The sequence below is a fragment of the Budorcas taxicolor genome, chromosome 1, assembly GCF_023091745.1.
Source record: "Budorcas taxicolor isolate Tak-1 chromosome 1, Takin1.1, whole genome shotgun sequence".
In the NCBI taxonomy this organism is placed as follows: domain Eukaryota; kingdom Metazoa; phylum Chordata; class Mammalia; order Artiodactyla; family Bovidae; genus Budorcas; species Budorcas taxicolor.
The window spans coordinates 3,259,911-3,284,487 of NC_068910.1; the positions used below are offsets into that span (position 1 = coordinate 3,259,911).

The 24,577-nt window shown below is 56.6% G+C and overlaps 1 protein-coding gene across 4 annotated transcripts in view; it reads left to right on the forward strand.

The window, feature by feature from the left end:
• Positions 1-24,577, forward strand: part of FGD5 (FYVE, RhoGEF and PH domain containing 5) — a 118,502-nt gene that overhangs the window by 45,524 nt on the left and 48,401 nt on the right. For all 4 annotated transcript variants that reach the window (XM_052647345.1, XM_052647421.1, XM_052647429.1 and 1 more), the window contains exon 3: positions 12,093-12,228. In XM_052647345.1, the coding sequence (XP_052503305.1) occupies positions 12,093-12,228 (136 nt within the window). The remainder of the gene's footprint in view (positions 1-12,092; positions 12,229-24,577) is intronic.

The following is a 24,577-nucleotide window of genomic DNA, read 5'->3' on the forward strand; positions in this document are numbered from 1 at the left end:
CAAGGAGATCCAGCCAGTCCATCCTAAAGGAGATCAGTCCTGAATATTCACTGGAAGGACTGATGCTGAAGCTGAAACTCCAATACTTCGGCCACCTGATGGGAAGAGCTGACTCACTGGAAAAGACCCTGATGCTGGGAAAGATTGAAGGCGGGAGGAGAAGGGGATGACAGGAGATGAGATGGTTGGATGGCATCACTGACTCGATGGACGTGAGTCTGAGTGAACTCCAGGAGTTGGTGATGGACAGGGAGGCCTGGCGTGCTGCGGTCCATGGGGTCGCAAAGAGTTGGACACGACTCAGCAACTGAACTGAACCAAACTGTGTTCACAGCCCTCCGCGCCCCTCTGCTGCGTGTCTGTGTGTGTTCTCGCTGGTGCCTCAGGGCAGAGAAAGGGCGTCTCCTCCCTACTCTGTGTCCCCCGCACCGGGGGTGGGGTAGCCAGTCAGCACGGGTGACGTGTCAGGTGAGACGGGGCAGACAGCAGGCGCTCGGCCTGTGGGGAATTGCACTGCCCGTGCTGGGGGGCAGCTGTGACCAGGGATGCCCCCAGGTCCGTGTCTACTCACGGATGCACACTCTGCCTGGAGCTGCTTCCCCCAGGAGCCTGCTAAAACCAGCAGGTGGGTGGAGCACCTACCGTGTGCAGCGTTCAGCACTGGGAGCTCATGAGGGAGGGGAAGCCTGTGCAGAGCTAAGGCCACAGGCAGTGAGGGGAGCTCGTGGGTGCTGGGCCATGTAGGGGGAGCAGGGCCTTGGCAGGCAGGTGGGGCCGGGCAGGGCAGATTCTGAAGCGTACGTAATTTGGGGAGTCTCTTTAAGATGAAGAATATATAACAAAGGATAGAAAATAATCTGCAAAGCCATGAGAGGGACTCATGCAGGTGTGGGGCCTAAAGCTGAAGTCTCATTAGGTTCATGGTAGACCTGCTCAGTGGTCAAGGAAGGCTTCTGGAGGAGGAAATGAGCTCGCAGGTGGGAAGGCTTCTTGGAAGAGGGATGAAGTTGCACCTGGGAAGGCTTCCTGGAAGAGGGGGTGAGGTCGCAGCTGGGAAGGCTTCCTGGAGGTGGTGAGGTTGCAGCTGGGAAGGCTTCCTGGAGGAGGAGGTGAGGTTGCAGCTGGGAAGGCTTCCTGGAGGAGGTGAGGTTGCAGCTCGGAAGGCTTCCTGGAGGAGGAGGTGAGGTTGCAGCTGGGAAGGCTTCCTGGAAGAGGGGGTGAGGTCAGAGCTGGGAGGGCGTCCTGGAGGAGGGGGTGAGGTCAGAGCTGGGCCTGGAGAGGAGAGTTCATCCACCTGGAGACTTCGCATTTCCCAGGCATCTGTCCTCAGCCAGTAGCTCTGCCCTCGAGAAGCAAGGGGCATTCACAGGCCTTTGGCAAAGCATGATATTTCTCTGGAGGTACTCCTTCCCCACTGCGGGCAGAGGAGACCACAGATGAGTTGCGTGACGAGCGTGTGCGTGCTCAGGTGTCTGGGTCCAGGCCTGTTGCCTTACCTGGGTCACCCTCCCTTCCGGGTCTCAACCTTAGGGCGATGGTCTCTGTCTGGACCCCGTGTCCCCCATCCAGGCGTCCGGCTTCAACCACACTTGACCTGCGTGTTCACGTGTCAGGGCAGCCCTGCCTCCCGCCCGCCCGGTGCTGGCTGCCCTGCGGGCCCCGGTGTGTCCAGGTGCCTCTTGCACATTTTCACATCTGTCTCGCTGGCACAGAGGGCAGTGGGCCCAGGTGCGGATCACCTCAGTGTGCTTCCGGGTGGGTGAGGCGGAGGGAGGGAGAAGCAGGCCTGGGGGAGTTGTGTAGCCCCGCAACGCCTCAGCATTCCCGGCTGCCGGAGGTGGGTGGCAGCGGGGCTCGTCCGCCGCCTGGCTCGGAGCCCCGGCCCGACCCCCTGGGCTGCTTCTCCTGGTGGAATTAGTGTAGGGGGCCAGTTACAGGGACGGGCTCTGAAGCCGGGGTCCCTGCGCTCAGGTAAGACCCCAGCTCTGCACGTGCCCCATGTCTGCTTCGCTCTCCATCTGTGAAATGGGCACCGTGGCACCTGCAGGATACGGTGCTGGAGAAGGGTCGTCAGGCGCCGGGCACGTCACCAGCACAGCACTCAGGATCGCTGGGCTTGGCCTCTCCTACTGTCGCTGCCGCCGCCGTTATCATTGTCCGGCTGTGTCCACGTGGGGCCTCCCTGGTGGCTCGGTGGTAAAGAATCCGCCTGCAGTACAGGAGATGTGGGCTCCATCCCTGGGTCGGGAAGAGCCCGTGGAGGAGGAACTGGAAACGCACTCTAGTATTCTTGCCTGGAAAATTCCACGGACAGGGGTGCCTGGCAGGCTACAGTCCACGGGGTCTCAAAGGGTCGGACACAACTGAGCGAGCACGCACACACGTCCAGATCCAGCCCACAGTGCAGGGCTGGGCTCTCCCAACCCCCACCTTCAGCCACACTCAAAGCAATATAACAGTCCGGCCGGGACTCCCCTGGTGAGCTGGTGGCACTCCACGCTCCCCTTGCAGGGGGCCTGGGTTCAATCCCTGGCCAGGGAACTGGATCCCACATGTACAGCTAAGACTGGGCACAGCCAAGTAAGTGAATAAAAATTAAAAAAAATTTAAGGATGGTCTAAATGGCGCTGGCAGATGAGCCGGGCGTGGCTGTGTATGTGGCGGCGGCTGTGTTGCTGGGCGTGGGCTGTGCCACCATCCTGGTCACCTCGTTGGCCATGACGGCTGACCTCATCGGCCCTCACGCACAGTGGAGCCTTCGTGTACAGCGCCATGAGCTTCTCGGACAAGGTGGCCAATGGGCTGGCAGTTGCGGCCATCCAGAGCCTGCATCCCTGCTCCCTGGAGCTCTGCTGCAAAGCCTGTGTGGCTTTCTACCACTGGGTGACGGTGGTCGTGACAGGTGGTGTGGGCGTGGCCGCCACCCTGCCTCTGTGCAGTCTCCTGGCCTGGCTGATCCGCCTTCGGAAATGGGACCCTGGAGCCCAGCCCTGACCCTACCTCGTGGTCCCTGGCCCTTTGTAAATTAACCTCGACTGTGAACATCTGATGCCCAGAGGTCTGGAGCAGCCCCTCTGCTCCCTCCCCTGCGTTGTCCTGTCTCTGCCTGGCTGTGGGTGGAGGTCAGGATGGATGAGGTCCCAGCAGCATATCCCTGCTGGGGTAAGGGGAAGACACCGAGCTGGTGGGATTCTTGTGGTTTGGTGTACTCCAGTGGCTCAGAGGTTAAAGCGTCCGCCTGGAATGCGGGAAACCCGGGTTCGATCCTTGGGTTGGGAAGATCCCTTGGAGAAGGAAATGGCAACTCACTCCAGTACTCTTGCCTGGAGAATCCCACGGAGGGAGGAGCCTGGTAGGCTACAGTCCATGGGGTCGCAAAGAGTCGGACACGACTGAGCGGCTTCACTCACTTAATTAGCAGAGTAGCGCGTCTGTGCACTAAGACTTGTCTGGCCGCCTCTCCTCTGGGCTCGGCCTGCCGTCTCGAGGGTATACTGTCCTTTGTTTGCCAAGTAAAACTCTGAGCTGTCACCGAGCTCCGTGGACAGTCATTCGATGCGAGCACCTGCTGTGCCATTCACGGAAGACACCGAAGTGCACGGTGAGCCCCTGACTCCTGCCCTCGAAGAGCTGGTGGCAGGGAGGGGAGCTGGCTCGGGGGTGCAGATTTCCACCACAAACCCCTGTGACTGTGGACGAGAGCCCTCGCTGGAGAGGCAGAGAAGGCTTCCTGGAAGAGGTGGTGTGTGGCTGGACCGTAAGGGGCAAGGGGAGCAGGAGGCAGGCAGGAAGGAATTCTGGAACAGCCTCGAAAGAGGCGCAGAGATGGGGAGGGGCCGGGGCATGTGGGGGGCAGGGCGGTGGTGGTTTGGCTGCACGTGACAGCTCAGAACAGAAGAGATGAGCCAGGAATCACTGGGACAGACCCCCTCAGCTTCCCAGGGGACCCCTTTGGACACAAACTCACAGAACGTCATGGTGGTGGGGCCTGCAGAAGACCTCTGACTCCCTCGTGTCGCAGATGAGGAAACTGAGGCCCAAGGAGAGGAGAGAGTGCACCCAGCAAGCTGGTGACAGAGGTGGAATTACCACCTGGGTCTGTAAGGGGTCGAGACATTCTGGCCTCTGGCTCAGACTGATTGTAGCGAATCCACCTACCAGGCGCTGTGCTGAGCAGTCCACCTGCCTCATTCATACACATCGTCTCGTAAACCCTGGAGGGGGACGTGCTGTTAGCATCTCCATTTTACAGGTGAGGAAACTGAGGCAGGTTAGGCTGCTGACCTCAGGGCATTGGGCTGACAAGTGGCAGAGCTGGGGCCTGACCTTGGGAGGTGGGATCCGAACGCTCGTGACCTTTAACGTTATCCTCTGCTGTGGCCCCAGAGATGGGTCTGGGGTCAGTGCTCTGAGGGGGCACCTGCCCACAGCGTGGCCGCTGCTGAGAGCCAGACACGCAGGACTCTTCACCCGTGTCCTCCCCGGCACGCCACGTGCAGGAAGCAAAGACTGTTACCCGAAGCCAGAACCAGAGAGAACGTCACGCTGGCGAGACTGGGGCTCTGGCCTACGGTTTTTCTCCGTCGTTACCTCTTTATATCAGTCTGTCGTGTTACGAGGCCTCTGCAGAGCCTCCAGAGGTAGTCACGTGTTCTCCCTGCACTTCTGAACCTCATTTGATTTTCTGTAAAGGAAGCCTTGGGAATCATACTTACATTTCTCTTTGAATAGGAATTACTGTAGTGTTTGTTTGGGTCAGGAAGAGGCTGAGCTGTGATCAAGGAGAACAGAATTCCTTGACAATCCCCGTAAACCGCTTCAAAGCCACTGCTGCTGGTAAGTCACTTCAGTCGTGTCTGACTCTATGTGACCCCATAGACGGCAGCCCACCAGGCTCCCCCGTCCCTGGGATTCTCCAGGCAAGAACACGGGAGTGGGTTGCCATATCCTTCTCCAGTTCATGAAAGTGAAAATGAAAGTGAAGTCGCTCAGTCGTGTCCGACTCTGTGCGACCCCATGGACTACAGCCTACCAGGCTCCTCCATCCATGGGATTTTCCCGGCAAGAGTACTGGAGTGGGGTGCCATTGCCTTCTCCGTCAAAGCCACTAGGAAGGCTAAAATAACAAGGACAGACAGTAGCAAGGAGGGATGAGGACGTGAAGAAATCAGAACCCTCAGTGCTGGCAGTGGAGTGCAAGATGTTGTGCTAAAAATAGTCCAGCGGTTTTTCAAAATGTTAAACGTAGAGTTACCGTATGACCCAGCTGTTCCACACCTGGGTGTGCCAAGAGAAATGAAAACATACTCCCCAAAACTCTTAATGTGAATGCTCCTAGGAGCACTCTTCAGGCTAGCCGAGACGTGGGAACAGCCCAGGTGTCTCTCGAGGGATGGACGGACGGACAAGCTGAATGTGGCACAGCCGTGCCGTGGAGTGTCAGTGGCCCTTAAACAGAGTGCAGTGCTGGAACGTGGCCCTTGAGCACACTGAAGTAATAGAGAAGCCAGACACAAAAGGACAAATGATGACTTGACTATGAGTCCATTGTATGAAACGTTTAGAATAGGCAGAGCCCTGGACTTCCCTGGTGACTCAGTGGTAAAGAATCTGCCTGCAGTGCAGGAGACTCGGGTTCGATCCCTGGGGCAGGAAGACTCCCTCAAGATGGAAATGGCAACTCCAGTATTGTTGCCTGGAGAAGTCCGTGGACAGAGGAGCCTGGCGGGCTACAGTCCAGGGGGCTGCGAAGAGTCGGACACGACTGAGCGACTAACACTGCTACTGCTGGAGACAGAAAGTGAGTCAGTGGTTGCCAGAGGTTGGGGAGGGAGAGGAATGTGGCTGATTGCTAAATGGTACATGGTTTCGTTTGGGGTTGATGAGAAGTTTCTAAATTAGATAGTGGTGATGGCTGCACAGCTCTGTGTCTATACTAAAAAGCGCTGGATTGTACCCTTTAAAAGGATAAACCTCCTGGTATGTGAATTACATGTCAATAAACCTGTTATAACAAGAAAACAAATCCCTATAAAACCCTGAGGCGTGCGTGCTTGAGGAAGAGGGGTGTGGCTATTGGAGGACGGAGAGCACGGATGCACTTCTGTTTCTACTTAGTGCAAGATGGAAATTGAACTTTCAGAAAAGCCTCTCCTTCAATCATGTTTCTGGGAAGCATTACGAGCACTCTCCCTTGGCTGACCCCGGGTTTGGGCCGCGCTCCCTCCAGAGGGAGCGAAGCAGAGGCTCATGCCAGGAGAAGACTGCAGGCGGCAGCTGCTCTCAGAGCCTGGCCCCCCCGCCCCCCAACCAGGCCATCGAGTGCACACAGTCACCCGTTTTCACAGCTGCGGGTGTCTGCTTCTCCATTTTACAGATGCACTAACTGAGGCCCACCAGCATAGCCATGCAGCAGGGTAGCGGTGAAGGCAGGACTCTCAGGTCTCTGAGCCCCATCTTCCTGGGTGGTTTCCAGTGCCTGAGATTCAAAGCCCTCAGTGCAGGTGATATGTGTATCTAGGAAGACTTCCTGAGCCTTTGAAGAGGGGGACTGGTGAGGGGTCAGGTTTGAGTGACCAGGAAATAATCAGGGCAGAAGATGTGTCCCGGAGAAGGTCTGGAGGGATGTTTGAGTGAGCTCTGAAGGTGCTGAGATCAGAGAGTCAGACTCGGGTCTGAGGATTTGGAAATCCCTGGTTTTGCACCCAGCCCCCTCCTCCATCCGCTTCTAAGCTCTTCCAGCCACCCCGCTAATGAGGATAGTCATATTTGCCGAGTCCGTCATCCTGTCTCCTGCATCTCAAACTTTCCAGCTCCCAGAGATCGCAGTGCCGAAGCCCCTGCACCCCCGCCAAGCTGGAGAGCTCCAGGAAGGTTCCAGCCTATCTCAGAGGAGCCAGGGGCCGTGACATCTGCAATCTGGCCTCCTCCCACATGTCACTGCACCAGCGGGGGCAGAGTGAGGGCCCTAGGCGCCCGTGAGAGGCTCCCGCAGGGGACAGCCTTCCCGCTGTCAGTGAGTGTCACACCGGGTGGGATTTAACGGGCAGAGCCCGACCGCCCTGGGCCAGCTTACAAAGCGCTCGTCCCCCCAACATGGGTGCTCGTGTCCTTTTACGACTCCAGGCTGCTGGAAAGGACTGTGCTCATTTGGAGGGTCGTTTAGGGTAACGAGCTCTGAGCAGCTTTAATTTATGTTCCCTTTAAAGCATAAGTCAGCCCAGGGGGAGGACACAGCCCTGTGGAGACTAGTCTGGGGGATTTAAAACTTGGCCCCTCTGCAGGCTGGCCAAAAGGGACATATTAAGGTCGCATCCTGTTCTCCCTGAAGCCCACAGTGAACCTAGACAGTCATCCCCACTGCGGCTTAGAGACAGAGGCCTTGCCTGAGGTCACAGCGCCTCTCCTTGATCTGATGCCGAAGTTCTAGGCCATTTGGTCTCGAAACTGACACTGCTGACCACGTGGCATTTTTGTCCATTTTCCCAGCATGTGTCATTACCCTTGATTTGTAGATTTAAAAAAAAAACAAACAAAAAACGGGCATGGAAAGTTGCAGTAACTTGGTTGAAGTGGTAGAGCTGGGATTCAAACCAGGCAGGCTGACTTTTGGACCCGTCCTCTCAGCCGGTACTTTGCACTGTACTGTGGTCACCCTTGATTCCTTCATGGGCTTGCTCTTTGAAGTAGGTGCTGCTTCATCTTTGGTGAGCCAGTGAGTGTGGGAATGGAAGGATGGGTGGTTGGGTTGGATGGATAGAAGTATCGCCGGGTGGGTGGGTGGGTGGGTGGCGGGATGGCTGAGCGGGCAGGCAGTTGGACAGATGAATGGGTAGGCGAGTGGGTGGATGGAGGGCTGGGGGCACTGGTGGAGAGAGGGAGGGAGGGAGGGGTGAGTGGCCATACGGCCAATGGGTGAAAAGCGTGTGGATGGGTAAGTGAGTAGACGGGAGCCTTGCGTTAGGAGCGTGGAATCTCAGCCACTGGGCCGTCAGGGAAGTCCCCCTCGTTAGGGTTATAATGGGCATTTTGACTGGAGAGGCCATGGAACAGACCGTGTGTGTTTGTTTACCACTGTGCTACCAGTACCTACAGTACAGAGTCTGAATGGCCAAAAACCAAACAGATAGGAACCAGATAGCTGAAAATACAGGCCTTGCAGCCTTCCTCAGGGCATACTGTGCAAAGGACCTGTCTCACAGGTTCATGTTGATTGACTGGGAAAATGGTTTTTCCAGTGGTCATGTATGGATATGACAGTTGGACTGTAAAGAAAGCTGAGCAACGAAGAATTGATGCTTTTGAGCTGTGGTGCTGGAGAAGACTCTTGAGAGTCCCTTGGACCACAAGGAGATCCAACCAGTCCATCCTAAAGGAGATCAGTCCTGGGTGTTCATTGGAAGGACGGATGTTGAAGCTGAAACTCTAATACTTTGGCCACCTGATGCAAAGAGTTGACTCATTGGAAAAGACTCTGATGCTGGGAGGGATTGGGGGCAGGAGGAGAAGGGGACGACAGAGGATAAGATGGTTGGATGGCATCACTGACTCAATGCACATGAGTTTGATTGAACTCTGGGAGTTGGTGATGGACAGGGAGGCTTGGCGTGCTGCGGTTCATGAGATCACAAAGATTTGGACACGACTGAGTGACTGAACTGAACTGAACTGGGAAAATGGATGAACCCTCTGTGAGGGTTCCCATTCTGTCCCCCTAGGGAGGAAGTGATTACTCACCAAGGACGTGAGCTTTCCAGGGCGTGTCGGAGCATTTGGGCAGAAGTTATTAAGAAAGCATGTCTTGGAGGTGTTTTTCTTCCCCTGGATTTGAAGATCAGCTGGTAGCAAATATCAAAAGTGTGTAGACGCAGTTCTGTTGACACCAGTGGTCCTAGACTATTTTGATTTGCTTATTCAACTAATGAGTCCAGTCTAAGATAGGGTCTGCCACTAAGGCTTCCATTGACTGTCAAGGCGGGGGATTACTGTCACTTTTTTATGTTGTGAAAGCGTGTTTTTCATGGCAGTTTGCCTCCGTCTATTGTGCTCACAGCCCCTCAATAGGACAGTGAAATTAATGAGCCAGAATATCATGAGAGCACGCCAGCCCTTGTCTCCTGACTCCCCTCTTAGATCTTTCTAGAACACAAAAGTGAGAGGAAGAAGTAGATTAAAGAGAGCCCGGGACACGTTTCTAGCCAGAAGCTGAGGTTGGCTTGAGGACAGATGGTGGATCCGTGCTCACTGGGTTTGTCTCTGAAGGTCTGTGCACCTTCAGGGGAGGGCAAGGGCATTGTCGTCAAACATGTCATAGATGAATAATCATGTGGTTTATTTTAAAGTGTTAGAAGAATACGTACTGTGACTTCATGGGTGTTATCAGGATGAGGTCAGAATAGAAGCAGATGCTAAAGACAAGCTGACTTTAGACAGCAGTTGGTCCAGAATGGAGCAGCCGTGCTCAGCCAAGCCAAGCTGGGGAGGAGGAGAGCCGTGGCTCTCCTTCATTGAGTTGTTACGTGCCAGGCACTGTTGTGAGTGTCTTGCAGTATAATTCATTGACCCCTCCCAGCAGCTGAATGAGTTGGGCACTGCTGAGGCTTAGAAAGGTAATATCATACCTGGCCAGGATTTGAACCCAGACAGCCCCACCTGGGAGTTGTGCTAAGTCGCTCAGTCGTGTCTGACTCTTTGTGAACCCATGGACTGCAGCCCGCCAGGCTCCTCTGTTCATGGGGATTCTCCTGCTGCTGCTCCAAAAGGAAATAAAAAGAGCACAGAGAACAAAAGCAAAGCCCATTTGCCCTTGCAGCCTGAGAGTCAGCTGCACACAGTGGTGCCCTGAGGGAACTCAGCTGGGCCTCTCTTTTCATGTCTGTTAAATGGGATCAAATGTAGGCAGACGCCATGTGTATTGGCCCCCTTTTGCCATGTGACCTTGAGCCAGCCCCTCCCCATCTCTGGAGTTTTGGGCATCCATGAGCTCTCTCCCCAGTGTCTGCTGCAAGGAGTCCATCCCTTACCTGGCTTGAGGCAGAGCCCCCCAAGTTCCTGGGTACCTGGCAGTGTCCGATGCTGGGCAGACTTCACGGCAGCATCGGGCGCAAGGATGCCCAGCTTCCTGCGCCCCCGGGTAGCAGAGCTTCGCCCAGCAGGCTGAGCTGCTGGGGCCAAATGCCAGCAGCACTCGACTGCCCTGAGCAGATTCAGCAGGAAGGTGGCAGGGTCAGACGGGGTCTGAGATGGTCCCTCTGGCCGCCGGGGTAAGAGATGGGAGGGCAGCCCCAGGGAAGGGGCACCAACTGGAAGCGAGTGTTACAGACCTCCAGGCAAGTGATGGCTTGGGCTCCGAGGCTGTGACAGAGGGGCCAGCGGAGTCGGGAGGGGCCCGTGTGAGGGTGAACCTGGAAGACGTTTCGTGTTCAGGCCCGAGATGTTCAGGGTTCCGACTCGCTGCCCGGAGGATGGAGGCAATACTAGCCTTGTGGAATGAGTTGGGAAGTGTTCCCTCTTCACCTTTGGGGGGAAACTTTGAGAATGATTGGCGTTCATTCTTCCTTGACTGTTTGGTAGAATTCATCATTGCAGTTTTGTAATTGCCCATGTGTGACCTTTATTTCTCCCTGTGAGTTTGTGGTTCTGTCTAGTGCCCTTTCACCTCACTTTGCAGGACTCCCTCGAATGCTTCCTGCAGCGCAGATTCGGTTGTCACAAGCTGCTGCAGGCTTATTTAGGAATGTCTTAACGTCCAGCTCAGTTCTGAAGGACAGTTGTGTGGAATTCAGGGTTGATTCTTAGCGGACAGGTTTTTTTCTTTAAGCATTTTGAATATATTGGCCCTCTACCTTGTATCCTCCAAATTCTGATAAGAAATCTTCTAATGATCTTAACGAGATTCCAGGCATGTTACAGGAAACCCCAAATGAACTTTTGGGCCATCCATTATTTTGAAAAAGAGAAAGGCAGAGCTGTGGCCAGAAGGGCGGGCGGTGGGATAGCTGAGCAGGTCCTGGCTCCACCTTGGGTCAGGGCTTATGCCTCCGCGCACAGATTCATAGCTGTAAGCCCACACTACACACACACACACACGGCTCCAGCCTGGTCAGGGCTGTGTCTCTGTACAGTCAGATGCATGACTGTAAGCCCACACTATACACACACACACGCACACACACACACGCACACACGCGGCACCAGGAGTCCAGGCAGGAACAGGCCACTTCTCCCTGATCTTTCTGGCTCTTGGCCCCCGTGTGGACCAGAGGACGTGGGTCCTTCTCGGGGCAGACCTGGAGAGAGGTGTGCGTGGTCTTCCTGGTGCCAGGAATAGCCTCTCCTTGCACTGCACCTAACACGCATGTCCTCCCCTGATGTACCCTCCAGGCCATGCTTCCCCCTGCGTGGACCAGGCCTGAGGCAGGGGGTCCTGAGCCTGCCCATTGAAGGCCTGAAGACGCCTTCCTCATGGCCGCTTCTCATCCATCCATCCATCATTCCCAGAGGGCAGGAATCAGTATTGATAAACATTTAACAAGATGCTTGAATTTTTAGTATGAAGAGAGATTCTATGAGAAGTCGTCTGGGACCACGTTGCCAAAGGCAGGAGGGAACCGTTGAAGGTCCTTGAGCAAGAGCTGAGATGTGGCCTGGTTTGTCTTGTCAGTCACTCTGCTGTGTAGAGAGAGGCTGGGAGCAAGGAGGCTGCTGTGATGATGTCAGTCCATCAGGCTCCTCCGTCCCTGGCATTCTCCAGGCAAGAATACTGGCATGGGTTGCTGTTCCCTTCTCCAGGGGATCTTCCCGACCCAGGGATCGAGCCCGGGTCTCCTTGCAGCTAATGGGGAGAGAGGTCTGTCTTGAACAGCACGTGTACAGGTCCTGAGGCAGTGAAGAGCTTGGAATGTCCAGTGAACCAGAACAGACTGGCGGGGTTGGGGCAGGAAGGAGGTCCTGCCTGGTCTTACCCATCTCTGGGTCCCTGTGGAGACGCAGAGCACTCGGTAACGGCCCGTGGTGTTAGTAGGGCCCTGGCCGGTTCACTGTCCCTTGGCCAGACTGGCAGCTCTGACCCTGCCTCTCTGCTGTGTCCCTAGCGCCTACACCGAGCCCTACAAGGTCTGTCCCATCTCGGCCGTGGCCCCCAAGGAGGACCTCACGTCGGATGAAGAGCGCGGAAGCTCGGAAGAGGAGGAGGACAGCGCTGCGAGAGACCCCAGCCTCCCCCACAAGGTAGGCGGGTGGCCGGTGGGAGGTGGGGGTCAGAGACGCGAAGGTGGAGGGAAGGCCCACTCCCTCCCGTCTCCGGGCGGAGGGAGCTGTTTGCAGACAGCTGAGCCCTGGCTGGACGCAGAGGCCGAGTCTTGTTCGGCGCTGCTGCCTGAAGACACGCGGCAGACGGGGGCCACGGGATGCTGCGGGGATGACTGCTCACGTCCGCCTGGGTCCCCGGAGCCTGGGGCTTCCAGAGCCTCGGTCGGGGGGGACGTGGGATAGAACTGCCTGACTTGAATCAAGGCAGGGCTTCCCTGGTGGCTCAGATGGTGAAGAATCTGCCTGTCGTGAAGGAGACCGGGGTTCCGTCCCTGGGTCGGGACGATCCCCTCGAGAAGGGCAAGGCAACCCCCTCCAGTATTCTTGCCTGGAGAATCCCCACGGACAGAGGAGCCTGGCGGGCGACAGTCCACGGGGTCACAAAGAATCAGACACGGCTGAGTGACTGAGCACACAAGGGCTGGATTCCAGTGACCTCGGGGCCCTGGGCCTCCATTTCCTCATCTGTGAAGTGGGAATTGTGAGGGTGCGATGAGCTAGGCGTGTGAGCGAGTCTCATGGAGATGTCCTTGCTCCCTGCCGTGATGCTGGAGTGAGGGGTGGGGCGGTGGGCGGGGCTGAGAGAAAGTGAACCAGAAAGTTAGTGCAGCGAGGCCACACTGCACGTGATTGAAGGGGCTGGAAACAGCGCTGACTCCAAACCCATTCTTGTCTGCTTGTTTCTCTGCTGCGATCCTGGTGGCCTTCTCTTCCTCTCCGCTTCCTCCCCTCCCTCCGGGAGGAGCTCTTGGCTTGGGGAGGGGTGGGCATGTGGGGAAGGGAGGTAAGCTCTGACTCTGGCCCTTCTGGGCATCGCTGGGGTTGTGGAGCCTGGAAGCAGAGCGCCCTCGCTGTCCTTGGGGGTCAGCCCTCACTCTGACGCTGGGGCTGGGGCTGGGTCCCGCAGAGCTGAGGGACTGAGAAAACAGTGGGGCCCCCCACATGCAGTTCTGTGTACCCCGTGGTGGTTCCCAACCTTCTCCTGGGACCACCTGCGTCTCCCCGCTCCCGCTGTGTTGCCGGCCACTTTCCACCATGAGAAGGACCGTCCCGTCGTTTCTGAGCGCCCAGAGGGAGACGTGGCAGGCCAGACTCCCCAGGCTGGTCCGTCCACTCTCGGGAGCCGAGCTTCCTCACCTGCCAAACAGACTGTGCGCCCCCCTCCAGCCTGCTCCCCGCCCCGACTTCCTCCCTGTGAGGCCTGTGTGATGCTGCAGGGGTCCAGGCCCTGTGGACATCAGGTCTTCATCACCTGGAGCGTGCTCCGCTGGGGGGTCCTCGTCACGTCTGAGATCCCCACAGGTGAGGGCTCAGTACCCCAAGGGGTGCTCATTCCCGGCCCCCGGGCCTCACCGAGGTACCTGGTATGCAGTCGGCTGTGTGTCTTTCCTCACCTTCTCCCCTGTATTCCACCGACATAGATCATTCATTAAGCGGCAGAAATGAACGAGATGGATGACATTATTTGTGGAGCTGTGATTTTTTTTTCCCCCCCGTAAACCATATCAAGCTCTGAGAAACAGGGCCGATCACTTGGTGGGGTTCATTCGCTGGGACCTGAGACCTTGCCCCGCGTCCGCGCAGGGAGCTCGCGCTCGTTTTTTCCGTGCCCGACTCTTCCAGTGTCTGGGTGTGCTGTCGTTTTTCGGCCCTCCCCTCGCTGAGGGGCATTTGGAGTGTCTCTGGTGTTTCAATAACTTATTTATTCATCTGCCCACAGGATCCCTGCCTTCGTTGTAGCGTGCAGGGTCTTTTAGTTGAGGCAGGCAAACTTTTAGTTGCAGTACGTGGGAGCTCCTTTCCTGACCGGGGATCGAACCCCCCAGGCCTCCCGCATTGGGAGCTCGGAGTCTTAGCCTCCTCTGCTCTGTGGACAACCGCAGGGCACCCATTCGTAGCCCTCCTCACACACACATTTTTTCCTTCGGGTGGATCCCGGGAGAGGGCACAGCCGAGAGCAGGCCGGTTTCAATCAGTGTCTGTACCTCCTGATCAAGCCCCCACCACAGGCTGTTGCAGGGCGCTCCCTGGCAGTCCTAGGGGGTGAGGGCCCCTCGACCACTGGGAAGTTGCTAGATAGAGCAGTCTTTCCTGGGGTGGGGAGGTGGAACATTCACTTCTTATTCTTCCGTCTTCCATCCTCTCTGAAAATTCTGCCTCTCTGTAAAGCAGACCTCACCTCTCTGGGCCTCTGTTGCGTCCTGGGGACAAGGGGACCCAGATTTCCACTCCAGCCGTCTCAAAGGGGCAGCCCTGGACTGGGATGGCCTCCCCTGGATCTTGGGCGTGTGTGGGGATATGGTGGTGAGCCCCACCCTTCCTCCAGGGTGATACGGTTTACGTAACAATAAATAAAAAGTGCTGAGCCACACCCACCCTTCCCAGATGTTTTGGGACGATCCAGGCGGGAGGGGAGAGATTTTTGCAGCAGGACAGGAAGCTGAGCCCAGCTGGTCCACCCACCTGTCTGACCTCTCTCACTCCCACTCGGGGACAGACAAAGGGTGTGGGTTGAAGGCAAGAGGGGGCAAAAAAAGAGAATCGAGACGGACCTAAAAATAGATCTAGCAATGAAAGGAGGCATTCACAAGCTGGCTGGCCAGTTCCCCTCCTGACAGTGTGCCCGGTTTTCAAGCTAACGGGGACTCTTGGGGCAACAAACCAGCTCCCCCGAGATCAGCCCATGAGTTGGTGGCCCCTCGGGTTACCTCCTCCCTGGCCGGAGTCCCTTTGTCACCAAGGATGTTGTTTTCTTGGAGAGGTCCATGCCTAAGCCCAGCCCCGTCCTCTGGAGCAGACCCGTCCTGCCTGCCCACCCTCTCTGGTTCCTGCCCAGGCAGGACGCCCCCTCCCAGCTGCACCCAGGGGCCCAGGGGCCCGGCCCGGCTTCCATGCTGGCCTCCTGCCCCCAGCTTTGCACCTGTGACCTCGCCCTGACCGTCTGTCGGGGTTAAAGGATCCACTTGAACCCTGGTCAGCTCCACGGGGCCAGCCCCCAACCTGTGTTAATGTCACCATGCACCTTCTCCACACCGCACACCCTGAACCCTGTGTTCCGGCGCGTGTTGGCTCCACTGCAGACGCGCTCCTGTGGGCCTGGGAGGCCTCACCTGCCGTAGCTTCTTCCCCTGCAGCCAGCCCACCTTCCCAGAAAACCGTCTCCTTTCAGATGAGAGCTCCCTCCCATCCGCACCTCTTCTCTCTGTGGCCTCTCTCCCAGTTGCACCCGGCCCTCCTCTTCTTCAGCAGTTGTATTTCTTTGTCAGTTATTTACTGAGCACCTGCTGTGTGCCAGGCACCCCTCTAAGGGCTGAAGAAACAGCAACCACAGGTCAGACCAGGTGTCTCCTGGCTCTGCTGGAGTGCACCTTCTAGAAGGTGATGAGTGGTTGTCCAGAAAACTCCCTGAGATGGGTTGTGGTGGTGAAAGCGCTATGGACAACGCAAACCACAGAGGTGGGGGACGGCACGGGGGGAGAGGAGAGACGGGAAACTTGCGGAGGCTGGAGGAGGCTTTTCTTTTTTTTTTAAAGTTTCATTGAAGGACTTCCCTGGCAGTCCAGTGGCTAAGACGCCACGCTACCAACACAGGAGGCCTGGGTTCGATCCCTCGTCAGGGAACTAGATCTCACATGCTGCAACTAAAGATCCCACATGCTGCACTGAAGATAGAAGACCCCATGTGCTGCCGCTGAGACCTGGCACAGCAAAAAAAAAAAAAAAAAGGGGGGAGGTGTTTAAAATGCACATAGCGTAAAGTCTTCCACCTTGACCGTTTTTAAGTGTACGGTTCAGTAGCGCCAAGAGCATTCACATTGTTGGGCAACCATCCCTACTGTCCATCTCCAGAACTTTTTCATCTTCCCAGACTGAGAGTCAGCATGTCTTACAGAGCAACGCCCCGCCCCGCCCCAGCCTCTGGCACGCCCCATTCTACTCTCTGCTTCTGTGATGGTGATCACTCTAGACACCGCCACTGTGCCGACTCTCAGGGTGTCTGTTGCTGTGTGTCTGGTTTATTTCACCTGGCAGAATGCCTTCCGGGTTCATCCATGTTGTCACACGTGTCAGGATTTCCTTCTTTGGAAGGCTGGATGATATTCCATGATGTGTTCATGTCACATGTTGTCAGTTCATCCGTCCACGGATGCTTGCGTTGCCTCCACTTCCCCACTGCTGTGAGTCACGTTGCTGTGAACTTGGGTGTGCGATTCTCTCTTTAAGACATCGCTTTCAATTCTTTTGTGTATGTACCCAGAAAATGGGAAGGTCTGGGGACAGCCCTGTGGTCAGGGAGCCACAGTGCAGAGGTGGGAGGTGGGAGTGAGCCCAGGAGGTCAGCCTCGGGGGGCAGAGGAGGAGGAAGTGGGCTGGACAGGTTCTGCAGGCCTTTGCTCCGCCCACAAGCAGGCTCCTCCCACTTCCCCGCCCCCCTCACTGTGGTCCCCGGCTCTGCACACTGTCCACCTCGGACACCGAGCCTCCGCTCTGGCGGTCTCCCTGCCACAGGAGCTGTCTCAGCGTCTCTGGCTCCGTCTTCTCCTCGCTCTCCCCCTGCTTCCCTGGCCATCCTCTCTGCTGGCGGCTCCATGGAGGTGTTGAGTTCCTGGGGCTCCTCCAGCCCCACTCTCCTCCCGGTCCTCTGCTCCGGCAGCCGCTGGCGGGCCAGTGGCCAGCCCTCCTCAGGTGTGTCCTCGGAGCTGACCTTCCACCCCACCCCTCCCTTTAGCCTCACATTCCAGCTGCCACCTGCTTTAAGGGGCCCTTCTCGGAAGCCCTGCAGACGCCTCAGACTCGGCACATCCCCAGCAGAACTCGCCACTTTTCCACACGCCCTACCCCCCACCCCCAAGTCCTTGCCTCTCCTCTCAAGTTCGCTGTTCTGGCGATTGGCACCAGATTGGAAAGACTTGAGAGTCCCTGGCATTTCATCTCCTGCTGTCATGTGTTAATCACGGATGGAATGGAGTTCAGCCACAAAGGCTGCAGATTGAGGTGGTCTGTTCCTTGCCCACACCCCAGGGCCTTTGCACTTGCACTTATTTCCACACAAGATGCTCTTCCTGCCTTTGCACTGCAGGCCGCAGGGCTGCGGGGAGACACCACCTCCTCTGAGAGGCCTCTCCCTGCTCGCCCTGCGCACTCCCGTCCTCTCCTTCCTCTGCCTTATCTCAGGCTGTGATTGTTCTGTGTTATTTCTTCTGCCTAGTTGCATGCTGTTCACCTTTTCCTCTCAGAATAGCTCCGGGAAGGCAGGGACCGTGACCATCCTATTCGCAGTTAACGTCGCTGCTGCCTGGCACATAAAATAGCATTCGGTAAATATCCTCAACGAAACTGATACATGAATGAATGCGTTAGACCCAGGTCCTGCATTTAAGCGTGGAAAACTATCTCAGATGGACAGTTTAATGAGCAAAAGCACCGTTTCAGTCATGTACAATTTATAGAGCATGGCAGTTCGGCCAAGTTAACACAGAGAGTTTATTTTCAGACAGTTGAGTGGAGGACGATGAAGGTGCAGACTCTCAGAACCTAACGTGGAAGGGAGAGAACGGGGGCGCAGGGGTCCAGGGCAGTGTCCCGGCTGCCTGCCTGTCCCACACCTCTTTGCTCAGGGCCCTGGAGGGCTTGCGGGCTGCCAGAAGCCCCCAGACTGGGGATGGTGGTGTTGGGATGCTCCCGTCCTCCGAGAGCTTCCTCTGTGCCTGGTTTTTCCTCTTTGCCAAGGCTCAGACCCCTTTGACCAGTTTAGAGCTGGGGCCACGAGGTCACCTTTGCCCTCCCTTTCTCCTTCCTGACTTTGTGAGCATCACTCTCTGTGCCTGGTCCACAGCCCGGCTGCTCAGAGTCTGACCCGCAGACCCCCAGCACCCCGAGTCCCTAGATTTGTCCCGTATCTGCATGTTAACAAGAGCCCCCCGGCGGCTCATATGCACGCTCAAGTTTGAGCTCTGGTCTGTGTGTCAGCCGTCTGGTCTGTGTGGAGTATCCGCAGTGCCCTCTGCACCCCAAGGTGCAGGAAAAGAAGCCAGTGGGGTGCCCGACTGGAGACTTACGGTCAGGGTGAAGAATGAGAAGGCTCCTCGTGTGATAATCTCTAGGCGCTGCGTTTTATGCATTTTCATAAAGGTTACACATCACAGTTATTTACAGAACAAAGGCTGCAAGGAAGATGGAACAGTTATGGGGTCTCAGCTGTGTAATTGTGCCTGAGCCGTGTGAGTGTCCCCAGTCTTAAGAGTCAGGACAGCCAGGGAGGCTTCCAGGAGGAGGTGAAGCATAGTGTGCTCTGTGAAGCAATGCAGGACGTGGCTACATAGAAAGGAGAGAGCTACCTAGGAGGGCAGAGCACACGGCGTGAAGGCGGGGAGCCCAGTCGTTGACTGGCTTCCTGACCTTTGGGTGGTCGTTTCTCAAACTGAAGTGAGATGCTCAGGATAGGACCCCTTTGATTTCTTTACTTTATTAAGAGCACTTAACATGAAATCTGCCCTCTCAGTGTCCATCGAAGGATGGGTGCCTAAACAGCATGGACTTCACACACAGTGGAATACTACTCAGCCTTTACAAGGAAGGAAATCCTGTCACATGGTACAACATGCACCGACCCCGAGGGCTCGGTACTCAGTGAAGTCAGGGAGTCAGAGAAGGACAAACACCATGTGACTCCATGTACAGCAGAAGACTAAGCCAGTCAGAGGCACAGACGCAGAGAGCACGGTGGATACCAGGGGCCAGGGATGGTGAGGGGATGGGTGTGGGGTCTGTGATACGGGAGAGCCCTTTGTCTCCCGGGAGAGGAGACCGTGGCTCTGGGAGAGGTCGCCGCTCTCTCGAGGCTGTCCAGCAGGTTGGAGACAGTCGACGAGAAGTCAGGTCTGTGGAAGCCTCGTGGGGTCTCCTGAAGCTCCGAGATAACACGCCATCTGCATCACAAATCGCATCCAGGACCAGAGACTCTCTGTGATGCTGGAAGTTTTCTGAAGAATCTGGGCCAAACCCAGGCTCACTCCAGCCTGTGCTCAAGAGCTCGAGTTAGGCTGGGAGTCCCAGGAGCAGAAGCTGACTGCTGGTTCCTAGGGGAGGAGGAGATGGGGGGAGAGGCTCCATTGGTCCCACCTACTTCCCCCCTTGTCCTGCAGGTGTGGCCTCTCCTTGGCCCGCCTCATCCCTTCTCTGGCACCTGTGCAAACACAGGTGGCAGCTGGGATAAAAGCAACCCTCCTCTCCCCGAGCGCCTGTCTGAACCTCCTGACAGCCGCTGAAGTCCGTGCTGGAAACCCCAGTGCGTTCCAAGGCACGGGATGCTGTCCGTTCTGGCAGCGCCCTGGGGGGCCTCGAAGACAGCGTTCTCGTGGGGTCCCTGAGCTACAGACATGACCTCAGGACACTCCAGCAAGGCCCCTCGCTGGGACCCTCAAAATAGCTAAGGCTCTTTAGGAATATTTCCCAGGGTTTGAAACAGCCCTGGTCAGCATCCCCTTCTCTCTGTCCGGATGTGGTCCCCCCACCCGCCACCCACAGGATATGTGGTCAAGGAGGCTGGTTGGATGGAGCATCGGGGGCCCACCCTGGCGCTCTGCCCAGCTAAGGTTTAGCCGGTGACTTAGAGACACTTCATAGATCACAGGGAACTTCTGGACTCAGGAACCTGCATGAGCTGGAAAGCCCTAAGGTACAGAAAGGCTACACAAACTTACGGAATAAATCTGAGTTCCATGGGACAGGGAGGAATGGAACAGGAGAGGGATAGAACTTCCCTGTGCCTCAGTTTCCCTGTGAAATGGAGGTAAGAATAATAGTGCTTACCTCATATGTTGTTGGGAGGGCTTAATGAGATAATCCATGTAGAAAGCTCAGAACCATACTTAACACATACTAAGTCTTCAAGCAAAAACGTCACTTTGCCGACAAAGGTCCGTCTAGTCAAAGCTGTGGTTTTTCTAGTAATCGGGTACGGATGTGAGAGTTGGACAATAAAGAAGGCTAAGCACCGAAGAATTGATGCTTTTGAGCTGTGGTATTGGAGAAGACTCTTGAGAGTACCTTGGACTACAAGGAGATACAACCAGTCCATCCTAAAGGAGATCAGTCCTGAATATTCATTGGAAGGACTGATGCTGAAGCTGAAGCTCCAATACTTTGGCCACCTGATGCGAAGAGCTGACTCCTTGGAAAAGACCCTGATACTGGGGAAGATTGAAGGCAGGAGGAGAAGGGGACAATAGAGGACAAGATGGTTGGGTGGCATCACTGATTGAATGGACGTGAGTGTGAGCAAGCTCCGGGAGATGGTAACGGACAGGGAGGCAGTTCATGGGGTCTCAGAGTCAGACACGACTGAGCCATTGAACAGCAACAACAGTAGCTGTCATACTGTCCGAGAAGCACCAGCTGGTACATTACTCAGTAGGTATTGTTCTCCCTGGTTTACCGATGGGGCTCAGAGAAGGAACTTGTCCAGGTATGTAGGTGTAGGAAGGGGTGGAGCCCAGAGCACAGGCGTCAGCATCGGGTGGGAGGGCAGGCTCTCTTGGGGGCTGTGGGGCTGCTCGGGGCTGGAGCTGACAGCCTTGGGTGGGCTGGAGTAGGCCCCTGGCTGTAGCTCTCATGAGCTAAGAGGGCAGCGCAGCTGAGGCTGCGGGACGCTCGGGGACGCAGGTCTGAGGTGCTGACCAGAGCGCCCACCGACTTAGAGCAGGGCAGTTCTGAGCGGGGTCAAGGCCCAGGTGGGTGGAGCAGACACAGGTGTCGGTGACAGTCATCTGAGAAGGAGAGCTGTCCCCAGGAGCCAAGAAGCTGAGGGTCACGGCGTGGGGGAGTGGTGTGCCCAGGTGACCGTGGGCAGGGAGCAGGTGTGTGCGGAGGAGGGGGCACTGAGCCAGGCTGCGGACGTCAGGACGTGGGGCTCTGCCGGGAGCCGCCGGAGACGAGGGCGAAGGAAAGAGGCAGTGTTTAAAGGCCGAGCAGGTCTCAACCCAGCAGGCCTGCAAGCAGGGCGAGAGGTGACAGAACAGGACCTTTGGGGCGGTTTCTCCTGCCGCAGGACAGGACGCTGGGGAGAGAATGGCGGCCCCGGGCATACACGGGGCCCTGCTGCGGGCCAGGCCAGGCAGCCCGGGGCTCATTACCCTGCTCCGCACAGCAACAATGCGGTGATTGCTATTATATTACAGTGGCCGCGAGACCTCTGCGCCTTAGCTCGTCACTGAGAATGCAGAGCATTTCCATCCACAGTCTGTGATCAGTGTGACTCTCTAAAACAGTGCTGCTTAAAACCTTTCAGTCTCAGACCCATATCTAGCCTCTTAAAAATGATCCAAGGCCCCTAAGAATTTTTGTTTCTGTAAGTTGTATCTATCCATGGTTACCATGTGAGAAGGTAACACTGAGTAAAACTTAGAAAACACGTATCTTTTCACTCATTCTAAAGAGAGCAACAGTAGACCATTTCAGGGCTTCCGGGGTGGCGTTCATGGTAAAAGAACCCGCCTGCCAATGCAGGAGACTCAGGTTTGATCCCTGGGTTGGGAAGATCCTCTGGAGCAGGGAATGGCAACCCACTCCAGTACTCATACCTGGAGAATCCCATGAACAGAGGAGCCTGGTGGGCTGCAGTCCACAGTGTGGCAGAGAGTCAGACATGACTGAAGCGACTTAGCAGGCACAGACCATTTTATGTTAACATAAATAGCACTTAGTATGAAAAACAGTTATTTTGCAAAATATTTAGTGAGAAGAGGAGTAGTGAAGTTGCTCAGTCGTGTCCGACTGTTTGCGACCCCATGGACTGTAGCCTACAAGGCTCCTCCGTCTATGGAATTTTCCAGGCAAGAGTACTGGAGTGGATTGCCATTTCCTTCTCCAGGGGGTCTTCCCGACCCAGGGATGGAACCCAGGTCTCCCGCGTTGTAAGACAGAGGCTTTACCATCTGAGCCACCGGTGAGAAGCGTAACCAGGTTTTAATTGTTCGTTTTTAGTCTTTGGCTCTGCTGGTCCTTCGTTGTGGTGCGCGGGCTTAGTGGGCCCAGGGCATGTGGGCTCCTAGTTCCCCGACCAAGGCTGGCACCCTTGTCCGCAGCATTGGCAGGTGGATTCTGAACCACTGGACCACCAGGGAAGTCCCTAGGTTGTACGTTTTTGCAAACATGTTGTTCAGGTCTGGCTTCGTAGGAGACACCTGCATTCTCCTCTGTTGAGGAGAATTCCACCTGTTGAAAGTGTTGTTTTGTTCGACTTCGGATCCAGACTCACGCAGATATGTAGTTGGAAAAGGGAGGTGGAACCCCAGAGTTTCTCAGACCAGACTTAGGGGACTGCTTTTCTAGAAGGAGACAGAGAACTCCTGTCCTCGAGCTGGAGAAACTGAGCCCCGGGCAGAGGGCCAGGACTGCTAACTCTTCCTGCGTCTGTTTAGCCAGGAGGGTCCCTAAGGGAGGCCTTTTCCCCTCCCTCCGGCCCTGCCCTGGTCCCGGGACAGCCAGCACTGGGCCGGCAGGTTTGCTGGGGCCTGGGGCGGAAGCGCGGCTGGGCGGCCCAGGGGAGCGGGGGAGATAAGCGGCTTGGAGCTCCGGGGCAGAGGGGTGGCCGCCTGGCGTAACACCCACAGCGCCAGCCTGAGGAATGCGATAGCGCAGGCCCCGGCCCCCACGCTCCTGGGAGGAGCCCTGTTCCCAGAAGTCTGTCCCTGGACACTGCCGTCAGCCTCGGAGTTCATTTCCTGGTTAAACAAACATCTGTATGAAACGGCCCCAGTGGGGCCACGCCCAGGAGCAGCTTCGGAGGAGAGTCCCGGGCACATGGTTTTGCCGGGCCCCCTTCTTGTCCAGCTGGTGAAGACGCGTCCATCATGGGCACAATCAGAAAGCAGGACAGCCCCCGCATCCCACCCGGAGTCTACCCGTCTGGCGGGAGGGCTGGGGAGGGAAGTGCGGAGTGGCCCGTGCCCTGAACTGCCTCCCAACAGCCCCCAGCCTGTGGCAATGGCAGTGGCGACAGCTCCAGCAGCTTGGGCGGGACGTGACCCCTCCGTCTATCACCTCCTCATCCGGGCCGTGTAGTGGGGGGACGCTGACCCCCCATCTTCCCGCTGAGAAAGCAGGCGTCTGAGTGAGCCTTGCACTCGGTCCTGCCGGGCGGCGGGTCAGGAAGTGTCCCAACGTCCAGCCCTGTTCTCCTTGCTGGGTGCCAGCATGGGCGCTGCCCTGAGGCGGGGGGTGGGCACCAACCTTGGGCGCCCCTGCAGTGCTGGGCTTCTGCCGCCACCCTCAGGGAGTAGGTCCAGGACGGGTGTTTCCCGATTGGAAAACTCCGCCTGCTTCAGTGAACCGAAGCACCATTTACTGAGCGCTTGCCGAGTGCCAGGCACGCCACTAAGTGCTTCAGGGTTGGAGCTGACTACCTGTGGCTGAATCAGGTGACTGCCACTGACTAGCAGTGACTCTGAGCAAAGGGTAGGACTTAGCTGTGCCTCAGTTTCCTCATCTGTAAAATGGTTCATAAGAGCAGTTACCTCCTGGGTTGTGGGAAGGTTTGGTGAGATAATACATGTGAAAATCCAGAGCTCAACTCTAGTGTTCAGTAAATGCTGGCTGGTTTGTTATTGTTATTCTTTCCTGGTGGCTCAGATGGTTAAAAAAAAAAAAAACTCTGCCTGCAACGCAGGAGACCCAGGTTCGATCCCTGGGTCGGCAAGATCCCCTGGAGGAGGCAATGGCGACCCATTCCAGGATTCTTGCCTGGAGAATCCCATGGACAGAGGAGCCTGGTGGGCTACAGTCCATGGGGTCGCAGAGTCAGGTCATTAGTAGGCAGTATTATCCGCCGTGTTTTCCAGATGGAGCTGGGAGAAGAGGAATAGCTTGTCCAAGGGTGTAGGTGTAGGAAGGAGCGGAGCCCAGGACTTGAACCCAGGCCTTCCCACCCCAGAGCACAGGCCTCAGTGTCAAGCTGGACGCAAGTGAGAATGGGCACACAGGCCCCCGGAAGATCGGCGGTCGTCCTGACTCTCAGCCTCATCTCACAGAGCGCGTCTCCTGAGCCCTGTCCATCCTCTACAAAGTGATTCTCGTTACGGAGGCTTGACCACGAGGTCTCCTTAGCCGTCCAGGCCCGTCCCGGCAGGGTGCGTTTCCAGGCGCAAGGGCCACAGAGCCCGCGCCAGCCCTGCAGGTGCAGAAGGCAGCCTTCGACGTGGTGCCCGTCGAGGGCAGGAGACCGGCTGAGGCCTCACAGGTTTCCCTCCTGCTCTGCAGCAGAGGGGGC